The sequence below is a fragment of the Suncus etruscus genome, chromosome 11 (assembly GCF_024139225.1).
Source record: "Suncus etruscus isolate mSunEtr1 chromosome 11, mSunEtr1.pri.cur, whole genome shotgun sequence".
NCBI classification, from domain to species: domain Eukaryota; kingdom Metazoa; phylum Chordata; class Mammalia; order Eulipotyphla; family Soricidae; genus Suncus; species Suncus etruscus.
The window spans coordinates 85334635-85349998 of record NC_064858.1 but is presented as its reverse complement, the minus strand read 5'-3'; the positions used below and the strand labels follow the sequence as shown (position 1 = coordinate 85349998).

The 15364-nt window shown below is 49.3% G+C and overlaps 1 protein-coding gene and 2 non-coding genes across 3 annotated transcripts; all 3 read left to right on the top strand.

Moving 5' to 3' along the window:
* The first annotated feature begins 1750 nt into the window (after positions 1 to 1750).
* Positions 1751 to 9485, top strand: ATP5F1B (ATP synthase F1 subunit beta). The gene is made up of 10 exons (XM_049784005.1): positions 1751 to 1909; positions 2393 to 2575; positions 2824 to 2998; positions 4143 to 4264; positions 4493 to 4677; positions 5605 to 5763; positions 5869 to 5991; positions 6571 to 6783; positions 7473 to 7674; positions 9211 to 9485. The coding sequence occupies exons 1-10, from the start codon at positions 1783 to 1785 to the stop codon at positions 9306 to 9308; spliced, it is 1587 nt and encodes a 528-aa protein (XP_049639962.1). The 5' UTR covers positions 1751 to 1782; the 3' UTR covers positions 9309 to 9485.
* LOC126023084 (small nucleolar RNA SNORD59) lies at positions 2658 to 2735 on the top strand. The gene has a single exon (XR_007500297.1). It is a non-coding gene; the product is annotated as a small nucleolar RNA SNORD59 (small nucleolar RNA).
* Positions 4348 to 4417, top strand: LOC126023085 (small nucleolar RNA SNORD59). The gene has a single exon (XR_007500298.1). It is a non-coding gene; the product is annotated as a small nucleolar RNA SNORD59 (small nucleolar RNA).
* Positions 9486 to 15364: the final 5879 nt, after the last annotated feature.

Here is a 15364-nt window from a genome sequence, read left to right as displayed (position 1 = left end):
AAAGAAACAAGGGGGCCGGTGCAGTGGTCCTCAAACTACAGCCTGTGGGCCACATATTGTAATTTATTCCTTTTTTTTTTTTTTTTTTTTTTTTTGTTTTTGGGCCACACCCAGCGGTGCTCAGGGGTTACTCCTGGCTGTCTGCTCAGAAATAGCTCCTGGCAGACACGGGGGACCATATGGGACACCGGGATTCGAACCAACCACCTTTGGTCCTGGATCGGCTGCTTGCAAGGCAAACGCCGCTGTGCTATCTCTCCGGGAATTTATTCCTTTTTTGTTTCTTCACTTCAAAATAAGATTATGCAGGGCCCGGAGAGATAGCACAGCGGCGTTTGCCTTGCAAGCAGCCGATCCAGGACCAAAGGTGGTTGGTTCGAATCCCGGTGTCCCATATGGTCCCCCGTGCCTGCCAGGAGCTATTTCTGAGCAGACAGCCAGGAGTAACCCCTGAGCACCGTCGGGTTTGACCCAAAAACCAAAATAAACCAAAAAAAAAAAAAAATAAGATTATGCAGTGTGCATAGCAATTTGTTCATAGTTTTTGTTTTTACTATAGTCGGGCCCTCCAGTGGTCTGAGGGACAGTGTATTGTGTTTCCCTGTTTAAAAAGTTTGAGGACCACTGGCCCGGGTAGGGTGCTAGCAGGTAGGGTGTTTGCAATCGACCCAGGTTCGATCCCTGACCCCTGACTACCCTGAGCACAACCAGGAGTAGTTCTTTTTTTGTTTGTTTGTTTGTTTTTTTGTTTTTGTGCCACATCCGGCGGTGCTCAGGGGTTACTCCTGGCTATCTGCTCAGAAATAGCTCCTGGCAGGCACGGGGGACCATATGGGACACCGGGATTCGGACCAACCCCCTTTAGTCCTGGATCGTCTGCTTGCAAGGCAAAGGCCGCTGTGCTATCTCTCCGGGCCCAGGAGTAGTTCTTGAGTCCAGTGCCAGGAATAACCTGAGGAAAGCAGGGTGTGGCTCACACACAAACCCCCACACCCCATATATATATTTATTTTTACTTGTATGTATAGTATATAATATATAACAATATATAATGTAATATGTTATATACAAAATATTTTTATTAAAATATATTTTTATTTTTATTTTTATGTTTTTGGGCCACAGCCGGTGGTACTCAGGGGTTACTCTGAGCTCTGAGCTCAGAAATCTCTACTGGCAGGCTTGGGGGGCCATATGGGCTGCTGCGGACTGAACCCCAAATTCATTAGCTTTGGCAGCCTGCAAAGTGAAAGCCCTACTATTGTTCCAGTCCCTCCTTGCTTTAAATCCTGTATGAACTTCAGAGAACAGTTCTGATGCAGCTAAGGTCACCAAGAGAGGCGAAACGTGATCTGCCCATCTATCTCCCCAACCCCCGCCTCTGCAACAGTCACCTAAGCTCAAGGTCCTGCCTAGGCGAAAGGCCCAAGGACAGCCAAAGACGTGCACATGGGCCCCAACCGGAAGTCGGCCCCTTTCCTGCGCGCACTTCCGCCCAGCATCCTCTCCAACTGACATCCCTGTTGGCCAATCACCTTTCGAGACTTTGAGGCCCGCCCCCTCTCTTGCGCAGAACCAATAGCAATGGGAATGCAGATGAGCGTTGATTCCGACCAATGGCGAAGAAGTCGAGAAATTATTAGCCAATAGGAGTAAGTCTAGGAGTGATGAGCAGTAAATCTAGCCAATAGAAGCGCTTACTGCAGATAAGACCCCGCCCCGTTCGCCGGGAAGGTTGGCAGCTCGGCCACTGCGGCGCTCAGTCTCCACCCGGACTCCGCCATGTTGGGGCTTGTGGGTCGTGTGGCCGCTGCCTCGGCCTCAGGGGCCTTGCGGGGACTCAGTCCTTCGGCGCCGCTTCCCCAAGCCCAACTTTTACTGCGGGTGGCCCCGGGGGCTCTCCAATCCGGTAAGTGCCTCCTGTGGCAGCGGGGGGTTCGCGTCTGCGGCCCCATGCATGACCTTGAGCCACGGTGATGTTGGTTGCTCGGGCTTTCAATTGCACGACCAGGCCCGAGTGCTGCAGTTGCAAGACTTGGAGAACAAGAACGGGGCCCCTTCCATCGGCCCATTTTGGAAAAGGGGTGCTGTGTGGCTCTAAACTGAGAGCAGGTGCATTGACCTTGCTGTGCAATCGGGGCGCCCCGAGCTTTCGAATAATGGGGTGGGGGGAGAGGTTGTGCATGAAATGGGGAGATCTTGCAGGCGATCCCTCGAGACACGCCTTCCGTGCCAACGCAAGGAGGCCGGGCCTGAGCAGAATTAACCAATCCCTGAGAGTTTAGATCAACTAAGGCTTCCGATGACCTTTCTCTGTCCCGACTGACCCCCCACTTTTCTTTCTTTTCTTTCCACTGTGTCTTTTATTGGTGCACCCCCTGTGCATGATTAGCCCGAGACTATGCCGCCCAGACATCTCCTTCCCCGAAAGCGGGCACCACCACCGGGCGCATCGTGGCGGTCATCGGTGCCGTGGTGGACGTCCAGTTCGATGAAGGACTGCCCCCCATCCTCAACGCCCTGGAAGTGCAAGGCAGGGACACCAGGCTCGTTTTGGAGGTGGCCCAGCATTTGGGTAAGTCAAGGTTTTTGTTCGGCCTCAGGAAGACCAGACCTGGTTAACCTTGAATGTCTCAAAAAATCAGATTATTTATTGCCCTTCTGTGATGATTTGATTAGTAGTTGACTTTCGTTCTTCTGAGCTTGCTGAAGCCACAATTTAGTCACTGAGAAGGAGTCTTGGTAGAACTTGGTATTTCTGGGCCAGCCATACGGAATTGGAATTCAGTGTGTAGCCAACTGGTTTGTATGTTTATCCGACAGGTGAGAGCACTGTAAGGACCATTGCTATGGATGGTACCGAAGGATTGGTCAGAGGCCAGAAAGTTCTCGATTCTGGCGCACCAATCAAAATTCCTGTTGGTCCTGAGACCTTGGGTAGAATCATGAATGTCATTGGAGAGCCTATTGATGAGAGAGGTCCCATCAAAACCAAACAGTAAGTATGTCTTTGGTGGAGCAGAGATAGGTTAAATTATTTTTATTGTATGATGACATACTATTTAGTAGAGCAGAATTTTCCTCCAGAGGTAATTAAATAATGCTTTTTTTTATGTTTTGTTTTTCAGTGGTGCTGGGGTGGGGGATGCTCAGGGTACTTAGAGAACCTATATGGTCTCCTGATGACTTCCAAGAATTAATTCCCAAGTGTGGAACCAAGAATGAGTCTGGAGCATTGCTGGATCTGGTCCAAAAGCAAAACAAAATCAAAAATCCAATTGTACCGTTCCCACTGCTTGTAGATCTTTGTATTTTATGCTGATTAGAATTTCTTTCTTTTTTTTTTTTTTTGGTCTTTGGGTCACACCTGGTGGTGCTCAGGGGTGACTCCTGGCTGTCTGCTCAGAAATAGCTCCTGGCAGGCACGGAGGACCATGTGGGACACCGGGATTCGAACCAACCACCTTTGGTCCTGCTTGCAAGGCAAACGCCGCTGTGCTATCTCTCTGGGCCCTGATTAGAATTTCTAATTTGAAGTAAAGAATTGGTGTTAGGGGCCAGAACATTTGAACAGTGTATATACTTTTCTTGCATGTGACTGATCCAGATTTGATCCCCATAAGGTCCCCAGGCCCCACTAGGAGTGATCTTGAGCACCACCAGTGTGCCTCTCCCCCCAAAAAATAATTGCTGTTAGGTTAGGACTCTGTAAGAGGAAATCTATATTGCATCTTGTAAATATGATGAATGTAAAAAAAGGAATTCACTTTTTTTTGTTTTACTTTGTGTGATTTTGTTTTTTGTTTTATGTTTTTCTTTCCTGGCCACATCCAGTGGTGCTTAGGGGTTACCCCTGGCTAGCTTGGGGGGACTATCGGGGGGGTGCCAGGGATAGAATGCCAATGAGCAAATACCTTACCACTGTGCAGTATATTACTCTCTCCCCCTATAAATTTCACATTTTGACATTTTCCAAGAGAGTGCTACTACTGTTGGAATAAAAATTTTTTTTAAGCTTTGAACATTGGGCAGGGTGACATTGTCTAGAATGTTACATAAGAGGAGATAAGAGGAGGATAAAGGTAGACATGAGTAAAGAGAAATCCAATAAGACGAACAGTCATTTGATTCTTTCTATATAGGTTTGCTCCTATTCATGCTGAGGCTCCTGAATTCATGGAGATGAGTGTTGAGCAAGAGATTTTGGTTACTGGTATCAAGGTTGTGGATCTGCTGGCTCCCTATGCCAAGGGTGGCAAAATTGGTACGTTTACGGTGGTTGCATATTTTCCGAACCTAATGTGGGGTGAAAAATAATTCCGATACTGCTAGTACCGAGATACTATGCCTCACTGATGAGTAGCTTCTGACTTTCGTTCTTCTGATTTAGCTGAAGCCAGATGCCGTTCTGAGAAGGAAAATAAGGGAAAATTTTTTTTTGAAATTGGCTTCAATTTGGGGACACATTTTAAAAAATTCTTTCTGATTTAAGGTCTGTTTGGTGGTGCTGGAGTTGGAAAGACTGTACTGATTATGGAATTAATCAACAACGTTGCCAAAGCCCATGGTGGTTACTCGGTGTTTGCTGGTGTTGGTGAGAGGACTCGTGAGGGCAATGACTTGTACCATGAAATGATTGAGTCTGGTGTTATCAACTTGAAAGATGCTACCTCCAAGGTGAGCCCTGAGCCAATTGATAACCACATAGTAGGTTTAGCAGTTTGTCGTCTAGAACTTGCAGAGAAATTCTTGTCTTTTCTCCTCAGTTTTCAGTACACTAAAGTACATTTTTCTCTAACATTAGTAATATTTCAAGATCTTGTTTTGGTCTATAGTTTCATAATTTAAAAACCAATTGGGGGGAGGTGGTTTATAGCCCAGAAACCCAGCTCTGTTTTATACCTTTTTTTTTTTTTTTTTTGGTTTTTGGGTCACATCCGGCAGTGCTCAGGGATTACTACTGGCTTTACGCTCAGCAATCCTAGCAGGCTGGGGGACCATATGGGATGCCTGGATTCGAACCACTGTCCTACGGGCAAGGCAAACGCCTTACCTCCATGCAATCTCTGACCCCTGTTTTGTACCTTTCATTTAATTGCTTTCCTACAGGAATTTTGTTCTCATACATATGAGAGGTTATTCTTTTTTTTTTTTTAGCTTTTATCTTTTTTTGGGGGGGGGGTCACACCCGGCAGTGCTCAGGGGTTACTCCTGGCTGTCTGCTCAGAAATAGCTCCTGGCAGGCACGGGGGACTATATGGGACACCGGGATTCGAACCAACCACCTTTGGTCCTGGATCAGCTGCTTGCAAGGCAAACACCGCTGTGCTATCTCTCCGGGCCCAGCTTTTATCTTATAGGGAGAATACATCTGAGAGCAATATGATTCCTGAGTTTTTTTGTTTTTTTTTTAATTTATTTTTGCTTTTAAAATACTCAGTGGTGCTCAGGGTTTATTCTTGTCTCTACTTAGGGATCAGTCCTGTGCTGGTATAGGGTGGTACAAGACTTACTTGCTGTACTCTCTCTCTGAGAAGGTGGTTTCTTGGACTTCAGGACATTGGCTATACTCTGCTAGGCTTTTGGTCTGTGTTATTGTTGCAGGTGGCCCTGGTTTACGGTCAGATGAATGAACCACCCGGTGCTCGTGCCAGAGTAGCTCTTACTGGACTGACTGTGGCTGAATACTTCAGAGACCAAGAAGGTCAGGATGTGTTGCTGTTTATTGATAACATCTTCCGCTTTACCCAGGCTGGCTCAGAGGTAAGAGAAGGCATGAGGTGACCTGAGTGGTTGACCTTCCTTTGGTAGGAGGCAGATGAAGCCAAAGAGAAAAGATACCTAAGACTTGTCCATGTTTTATTTTAGGTGTCTGCTTTATTGGGCAGAATCCCTTCTGCTGTAGGCTACCAGCCTACCCTGGCCACTGATATGGGTACCATGCAGGAGAGAATTACCACCACCAAGAAGGGATCGATCACCTCTGTGCAGGTAAGAATAATTAAATAAATGAAAGCCTTATTTGTATAAAGGTGAACTTAGTTCCATCTAAATAGGCTTTAATCTGGTTCATGAACTTTCTGAAATGTGAAATTCCAGGGAGCATGTATGTATGTCAATGTAGAACACAAAGTAGTGGTTTCAGCTTATGGGGAGTTGAGCCTCATGTGTAACAGTATGCATTTAAATACTGTTCTGGTGAAGTAATGGCTACAACAGTACAAATAGTTGATTTCACAATAAAAGTGGCTAATAGCATTAATATAGGAGGAGAAAAGGAATATCAAAATGCCTTATATCACAGCTTAGAGGAACATAAAAATGAACTGAAAACTCTCTGGGTGGTAACAGGTTCCAGAGGTGGTTGTCTTGTGTGTGTATGTGTGTGGGGGTTGGCGTGTTTGGGCTTTACTCCAGGAAATTCGACCAGGGTCTCTGGCATTCATAGCGTTTGCTGTGGCTCCTTCGTTGGACTCTTACAATGTTAATGTGAATTAAGATAGAGATATGGTATGGGAGTTATTAAGTCGAAATACTTCTAGCTAATCATGATTTATTGACTTTACTTAGGCTATTTATGTGCCTGCTGATGACTTGACTGACCCTGCCCCTGCTACCACATTCGCCCATTTGGATGCTACCACTGTCCTGTCCCGTGCTATTGCTGAATTGGGCATCTACCCTGCAGTGGATCCTCTTGACTCCACCTCTCGAATCATGGATCCCAACATTGTTGGCAATGAGCATTATGATGTTGCCCGTGGGGTGCAAAAGATCCTGCAGGTGAGGATTGCTAGTGAGCTGTTTCCCATAAGCCATACCGGAGGAATTAGGTGACTAGATGAGGACAGGCTCTTTTCTGGTTTTGCTTTGGATAAAGGAAAGATAAGACAAGTGGTTTCTAGTTATTGCTAATGAACTCTTGGGTTTATGGTATTTAGTCTCTGGAATCCACATTTTTTTCTTAGAGCAAAAAGGCAAGAAGGAAAACTAAAATAATGTTGTTATTAAATAATAATGTTAGCTATTATTGTGTATGATTGACCCTGTGTGCAACTTCTCCACTAACTTATTTTCACTTGTGGTGAGAAAATGCATTGCAGAGAATGTCTCTTTTTTTGGGCCACACCTGGCGGTGCTCAGGGGTTACTCCTGGCTGTCTGCTCAGAAATAGCTCCTGGCAGGCACGGGGGACCATATGGGACACCGGGATTCGAACCAACCACCTTAGGTTCTAGATCAGCTGCTTGCAAGGCAAACGCTGCTGTGCTATCCCTCCGGGCCCGCAGAGAATTTCCTATAAGGGTTCTGGAACTGGAGTGAGAGCACGGCAGGCAGGGCATTTATTTGTTTTGCACACGGCTCACTCGGGTATCTGAGGTATCCCATATGGTCCCTGAGCCTGACAGGAATAAATATAAAGGTTCAAATTAAGTATAAGACCTTTAAATCTCCCCTTTGCTTTCCCATAGGACTACAAATCTCTTCAGGACATCATTGCTATCCTGGGTATGGATGAACTTTCTGAGGAAGACAAGTTGACTGTGTCCCGGGCACGAAAAATCCAGCGTTTCTTATCTCAGCCATTCCAGGTTGCTGAGGTCTTCACAGGTCATATGGGGAAGCTGGTACCCTTGAAAGAGACCATCAAAGGATTCCAGCAGATTTTGGCAGGTGAGATTTGAATATCAGGCAGGAAATACAAATGGCAAGAGAGAGTGAATGTTTTTTGTTTTTTTTTATGGTTTTTGGGTTGCACTCGGCAGTGCTCAGGGGTTATTCCTGGCTCCAGGCTCAGAAATTGCTCCTGGCAGGCACAGGGGACCATATGGGGCGCCAGGATTCAAACCGATAACCTCCTGCATAAAAGGCAAAAGCCTCCATGCTCTCTCTCCAGCCCGAGAGAGTGAATGTTTGCTGTTCCTATTCTGACAGTTACTAAATACATTAGGGGTCAGAGTGATAATCCAGTGGGTAGGGTATTTCTCCTTTAATGAAGCTGATCTGGCACCCTATATGGTCCCCTAAGCCTGCCAGGTGTGATTTCCTGATCCTGAACACAACTAGGAGTAACCCCTGAGAACCACCAGGTGAAGAATAAAGTACTTTGAGCTGGAAAGATAGTACAGTGGCTAGGGTGTTTGCCTTGTACATGGTCTACCTGGGTTCAATCTTGTATCATCCCCCTGCCCCAGGTACCACTAGGAGTAATTAGTAGTCCCTCCTGGACACACGAACAGAAGGAAGTGTGTTTTGTAGGCAGTCAACTTGGGTTCAATCTCCAGCCCTCCCAGGAGTGATCTCTGAGTGTAGAGTCAGGATTAATTCTGCTACATAAAAAATTTGTGATGTTAGTTCTAGAGCCTGTGTGTCATATGTGAACGACATTGAACAGTTGATCTACTTTCTCAGACTTAAGTTTTGATGTTGGTATGGCAGGGATCAAACCCAGGTTGGCCATGTGCAAAGCAAGCACACTCTGATGTAGCCCCGTTACTACATGTTTTGAGCTTTTAAGTTATCTTAAACATCACAATGCTTTTTCAGTTCTAGTTTTTGAAGCAAATTACAGTCTCCTTAAGAAGAAGACTTTATGCGATTTATAATTTGATTTTTTTTTTTATTGTGTTTGGAACACAGCCTGTGATGCTCAGGGCTACTCCTGGCTCTGTACTCAGAAATTACTCTTGGTGGGCTTGGGGGACCAAAATGGATGCCAGGGATTGAACTCAGGTTAGCTATGTGCAACCCATTGTATTATTTCTCCTCCCCAAAAGTAACTCAGAGGTTTAAAGTAAACTGTTGCAGTATCACACAACCAACTTAAGAGAGCAAGTATTTGAACTCAAATTGTGACTTATTAGTTTGTAGATCAGGTCTTGCAAATTTGGTTTCTGTAAGGAAAAGATTTCTTAGGTGACTTTTTCATTACATTCTTTTTTGTTTTTTGTTTTTGGGCCACACCCAGCGGTGCTCAGGGGTTACTCCTGGCTGTCTGCTCAGAAATAGCTCCTGGCAGGCACGGGGGACCATATGGGACACCGGGATTCGAACCAACCATCTTTTGGTCCTGGATCGGCTGCTTGCAAGGCAAACGCCGCTGTGCTATCTCTCCGGCCCCTCATTACATTCTTAATGATCTCAAGTCATACACACAAGGCAGAAAAGTTGATGTCCTTACCTAACAATTAGTTTTCTTCCTCTATTTAGGTGAATATGACCATCTGCCAGAGCAGGCCTTCTATATGGTGGGACCCATTGAAGAAGCTGTGGCAAAAGCTGATAAACTGGCTGAAGAGCACTCGTGAGGGGTCCTTTTGGCAAAGTAAACACTCATCCCTTGTGTTGTCCTCGCCCCTAATCCAAGTCTGTTTACTCTCAAGGACACGAGATCCTCGATTGGAAAGAGCATTGTGTTCTGAATGAAGAGCATTTAAAGTTTCCAATAAAATTCAGATCCTTCAGAATCTGTTTTGTTCTGACAACACGTTTTACTTGTTTGTTTTTCAAGTTTGTAAACATCTAGAGATTTTGAAGCCTTTAAGTTTTTGTTTCTTGAGCCTCACAAATTGTGCCCAGAAATAACTTCTGGCAGTGTTTGGAGGACCAGATAGGTTGCTGGGGTTTAAACCAAGTTGGCTGTGTGTAAGACTATCTATGTTCTGTAGTAGGCTCTGGCCCTCTTTTTGAAATTTTTTTTTTGGGCCACACCTGGTGACGCACAGGGGTTACTCCTGGCTCTGCACTCAGGAATTGCTCCTGGCTTGGGTGACCATCTGGGACGCTGATGAATTGAACCATCATCCTTCCTAGGCTAGCGTGTGCCAGGCAGACGCCTTATGCCCTGCGCCACCATTCCGGCCCCTCTTTTTAATTTTTGGGGGTGGGGGTTTGTGCCACACACAGTAATGCTCAGGGGTTACTCCTGGCTATCTTATCTGCTCAGAAATACCTCCTGGCAGGCAGGGGGAACCATATGTGACGCCTGGATTCTATCTAGTCACCTTAGGTCCTGGATCGGCTGCTTGCAAGGCAAACACCGCTGTGCTCTCTCTCTGGTCTTTTTTGAATTTTTTTATTGAATCATTTCTGATTGAGTTCAGGCATAGTGTTCCAATACTAATCTCTTCATCAGTACCTAATTTCTTCCTCCAGTGTCCCATTTCCCTACAACAACTATTCCTACCTTTGGCAAGCACCTTTTTTTTTTTTTACCTGTGATTTACAATGCTGTTACTGATAAGAGTATTGTGCATCTCATTTTCCCTGTCCTATAACCCCTCTTGTGGTCTTTCTATCTTGTTGATGAGGTGTGACTGGTTACACATTAACACTGACAGTAGCAATTTTAGTCACAAGAAACTTCAACGAAGTAGAACATAGGTTTAAAAATGATAACGTGGGGGCCGGGCGGTGGCGCTAAAGATAAGGTGCCTGCTTTGCCTGCGCTAGCCTTGGACGGACCGCGTTTCGATCCCCCGGTGTCCCATATGGTCCCCCAAGCCAGGAGCAACTTCTGAGCACATAGCCAGGAGTAACCCCTGAGCGTTACCGGGTGTGGCCCAAAAACAAAAAAAAAAACAAAAAAAATGATAACGTAAGAGAGACAGAATTTTGGGCCTTATTCAGCAGTTGCTTGTGGCAGAGGCCCTGGGGACTGCAGTCCTGGCATTGAATCCTGGGCTCTGGCAAAGCATGCACTTTGTTCAGAAAGGTCCATTTTCTTGACAAATAAGATTTTCTGTGGATGAAACTGAATGGAATGAATCCTAGAGTTTCAATTTTGTCCTTTCACATAATTTTGTTCACTATAACCTGATTTTCACTTTAGTATATACATAGCACACTGGAGTTTAATTAAAGGTATTTTTTGTTTGGTTTGGGAGCCATAACTAGCAATGTTAAAGAGGGTTGCTCCTGGTTTAGGCTATGAAACCATGGGATTGAACCTGGGTTTTTTTTGTTTTGCGTGTCTCAATTCTTAGCCATGGTAGACATTCTGGAAATGAATACTGACCTAGAAATTGAGCCTAGTGATGTGGCTCTGTTAGGGAACAAGCACATGCAATGTGAGGTCCTTGGTTCTACCCCTGGGATTAAAAGGCTCCCCATGTCTTAATTTGGAGCCTTCATCCCTACTTTTTCCTGATTTGAGCAAAGCCTATCAGGTATAAGAAATACCATGAGGTCTCAACTTCCTTAGGAAAGTTGGGTTTATGAACTAAGAAATGAGATTAGATATTCTCCCCTTCATTTCATTTCCATTTCAAGGTGAAGTTAGAAGGAGTACACATATGTACAAGAACCATTTAAGTTTAAAACCGGTGCAAGGTCAACTTTGGTGCCACCTTAAATAAAATATCCTTTTATGGATCCGGTCCCATTTACTGCCCTCTGGTGGCTGTACTCAGAGCAGTGCAAGAACACACTGATCTCACCATTTTGAAATCCAAGAAGGCCATTTGCTAGGATGTGGTTCTCTGCTAAAGACTGTTTACAAACCAGTCGGGGCTTTTGTCTTGAGGAGGAGCCTGCATCCATTCCGTAAACTCCACCCGTGAAGCTTTCAAGTGCTAGAAGCAGGGGTGGACACACACACAAAAAAAAAAGATCTCCATTCAGAGGCCCTAGGGGGCTGAAGGTTGGGGAGGGGCCTTGGGAGAGGCGCCAGGGGTGGACTAGGGGCCTCTTTAAGTTTCCACCCATCTGCCGGTGACGTCCTTGGCTCCAGTCTCGCCTGTGTCAAGATCTGGACTGAAGGTGGAGCCCCTGAGCCGCCAAGTGTCTGTAGTTTGCACCCAGGAAACCTTGGATTGGGGGAAACGCTGAGTTGCGGGTGGGGGTGGAGGCACTTCCTCTGGGTCCAGACGCCCGTAGTAGGAAGCTGGTGCAGAGCAGGGGGTGGGGGCCCCAGGTACCGGGCAGCCATGGCCGCTGTTTTCTTTCCCAGGGGCACCTCCTAGGTGCGGACCTGTGAACAAGGAGCCTAAAGGTCATGTGCATTCTTGCACCCCTCCCTCGGCCGCGTTCACATCTCGCAACCCAATTCGAGAACCTTCTCCCTTGGACTCGCCGCAGCTCCTTTCCTTCCCCCTTCGCCCCTCCACGGCCGCCCGGGGAGTGTCAACACAGACCGAAGCTTCCTCCATAGCCCTCCAGGTCCGGCCCAGTCCGGGCGGCTTCCTCCTCCCTCTCGACCCGGGAGGCCCCGCCCTGGCCCCCGCCCTCCCGCCCTGGGCTGTCACTCGGGGACATCACCCTACGGCAGCAGTTCAGCCCGTGGGTCGCAGGCAGCAGCTTACCTTGGCTTTTGGAGTCGTGCTAAGTCCCCCCAGCTCCCAGAGGGGGCAAGATCTGACAGCAGATTTCGGGGGGGAAAGGGGGAAACCAAGGCCAGGAGAGCTGGGTGGTCCCAGGCCTGGAGCCCAGCCAGCCGGACATGGGTGAGTAAGAGGACCAGCACCCCCAGTCGGGAAGGCCCGAGGGATGCCTCCCTCCTCCTCCTCTGGCTGACTCAGCAGGGGTGGGGCCTAACCTTTGCTCTTTTGGGGGGGTAGGGGGTGCAATGAGGGGAACTGGACTCAGAGGTGCGTTGCTGGGGGGCTTGCCGACCAAGGAAGGGCTGGTTCCAAAGGGAATCCTGGGCCGCCCCTCTGCTCTTCTTCACCCCTCCTGGCCCAAACTGTGGGGGATCCCAAGTTCTAGTTGACATTTCTCACGGCTAGCTGAGTCTCCCCGCTAAGGAAAAAAAAAAGGAAAAGCTCCTTTTGGAGGCACGGGGTGGAGGATTCTTTAAGGCCCTGCTCCCCTTTTCTCCTTGGCCTCCCCAGTCTGTCTGGTCTCGCCTTCTCCTCCCCCGCCCGGCCCTGCCACTGCCACCTGGTGGGGGCCGCCCGCTCGGAGCAGCTGCTTCCTGGGGCCCCAGAGGTGGCCACGGGGTGACGGAGATTGGGGAGAAAGAAAACACTGCAAGAGAACCCAGCCGGTTCTCACGGCCTCCTTCCTCGCCTCCCTCCGGGACTGGCCGATGGAGAGAGAGAGAGAGGCCCAGGAGGGCTTAATTAGTTCGGCGTGGTGGCCTGGGTCTAAACCCTTCCCTTGCAAGGGGTGCCAGGCCTTGCAGCTTCAGGAAACTGGGGGGGAACCTGTGCAAACCCCCCCCTTTAGATGTCTCGCCTCGCCCGTCTGCAGCTCGGCCTTGAGGTGCCTCTTGGGAGGAGGCCTACGCCGGTGCGCCCCGGTCGGTCGCCTCCCCAGCCGAGTCCCGGGGTGCCCCGCACAAGTTTCATTCAGCCTCTTCTCTTCCTCTTCCTCCCACTGGGATCCTTCCTGGTCCGGCCCCTAGGAGACGCCACCGCCGCCGCCTCTCCCTTCCCCCCGCGGCCTCCTCACTCTCGGGGCCCTCCCTGAGAGCGATCGGGGGAGCGAGCGCCCGAGCGGACCCCAAGAGCAGGCAGGCTCCGGCCCCTTTAAGCCGGCCTCTCCGCCCCTTGCGCCCGCCGGCGGCCCAGGGCTGGTGGAGGAGGAGGCGCCGCTGCCGCCGCCCGCCCGCCCGCCCGCCCGGCTCCCTCGGCTCGGCTCGGCCCGGCCCGGCCCGGCCTGGCCACCTGCGCCCGGCTCCGCTCCCTGCTCCAGGTGAGGCCCGGCGCCCCAGTCCTACCAGGCCGCCCTGCCCTGCCCTGCTCTGCCCTCTCCTCTCCTCCACCTCCTCCTCCTCCTCCTCGATCACCCCGTGTCTCGAACCCCAGCCTCTGCCCCCCGAACCCCGCAGCCCCCACCCAGCTCGGGGGACCCCCCGTCTTTCCTTCCCCCGCCTGGAAGATCTTGTCATCTTCCCCTGGGCCCCGGTTTCGCCTCCCCCTTCTCGGAACCGGCGCTTTCCCACGCCATCCTAGAACCTCCCAAAGGGGCGGGGGGGATAACCGCCACCCCCAACCGAGTGACTCGGCTCTCCCCGGTTTTGGGGGTACGGTAGGAAGGGGTTCGGAACCTTGCGGGGCTGGCGAAGGTCAAGTCAGTCACTCCCCGGCCCTTGCTTCAACTTGATCTCAAGTCCCATCTCCGGCTTTGGCCCACAGCCCGCCTCTCCCCTAGTTTGGCTTTTTTTGGGGGTGGTAAGGATGGGGGGGGTGTCTGGGTCTTAGGCGAGCACACGCCCCAGCTGGGAGGAACCTTTTTTATTGGGCAGCCCAGATTTGGAATATAACATCCCCCACCCATCCTGGACCCAAAAAGTGGGGTTGGGAAGAAGCACCCAGAAATTTCCTTCCAGGCCTGCTAGGCTGGACTAGGAGTTGAGGGTGATGGAGGCGTGGGAAGGCCGCCTGCTTCTATTCAGATGTTAAAGGAGTCCCCACCCCCTTTGGAGAAATTAGGGCTTTTCTCCCCCTCTTCTCCCTGAGACCGCCCAGGAGGAGCCCAGCCCGCTCGCCTGGGGAGTTGGAGCCGGACTTTTGTGATGAATGGGGGTTGGGGGCGCCCAGCAGCTTGGAGACAGAGAGGTTGTTAGGGTCCTTTTTGATGTGTTAGGAGAAAATCTGATCTCCCCCAAATTGTGTGTGTGTGTGTGTGTGTGTGTGTCTGAGCCATTTTAAAAATGCCACATTTTGTGTGTGTGTGTGTGTGTGTGTGTGTGTGTGTGTGTGTGTGTGTGTGTCTGAGCCATTTTAAAAATGCGTGGGAGGGAAAAGGAGATCCTTAGCAGTCACCCACACACCTCCATTGGGGTGTTCTCCCCTCCCCCCAAGTCCTTAGCTTTACTCCTTCTGCTCTCAACCTTTCATTTTTCATTCCCCCCAATCCAGAGTTAGGGGATTGGTTCTGTGGATTTACTTCAGCCTTGTTCCACGAGCTGGGAAGGATTGGGGGGGGGGGGATCCGGGGGAGGCAGGTGGCTGTTAGCAGTGATGTTTCGGGTTGAATTCCAGAAGTATCTGAAAGGGGGGGACTGTAAGTAAGAGAGTGGAGGGAGCTATGCAAACGAGTCTCTGCTCTCTTTACTTTCGTCCCTGACCCAGCCCCGGCCATCTGGCCCTAGAATGGATATCCAGGCGCTGTGGCAGCTGACCCCAGAGTCCTGGTGCGAATCGAGAGGGTGAGAAAGAGGGAGCAGGTGCTGAATTTTCCCTTCTCATTCTCTTCATTATCTGCCCACTGACCTGGCCTGAGAGAGGTTCTGAGTATTCCCTAGGTGCTCTTATCACAAGTTGCTTTTTTTTTTTTTAAATGACCATTTGCCTCGTAGCCCTTTGGAGAAGCCTGCTATATGGAGGTGCGGTTGGTGATTGGCCACATCTGATGGGATTGTGGAATGTTTGGGGACATATGGGGTCAGCCTGCCCTCTGTCATCTGGATAGGGGGAGA

What these genes read in the sequence shown, in the direction of transcription:
- ATP5F1B (XM_049784005.1), top strand. Translation starts at nt 1,783, where the DNA reads ATGTTGGGGCTTGTGGGTCGTGTGGCCGCTGCCTCGGCCTCAGGGGCC. An exon ending in GGAGGTGGCCCAGCATTTGG is followed by an intron (nt 2,576 to 2,823) that starts GTAAGTCAAGGT and finishes TTTATCCGACAG; the next exon opens with GTGAGAGCACTGTAAGGACC. An exon ending in GGGTGCAAAAGATCCTGCAG is followed by an intron (nt 6,784 to 7,472) that starts GTGAGGATTGCT and finishes GCTTTCCCATAG; the next exon opens with GACTACAAATCTCTTCAGGA.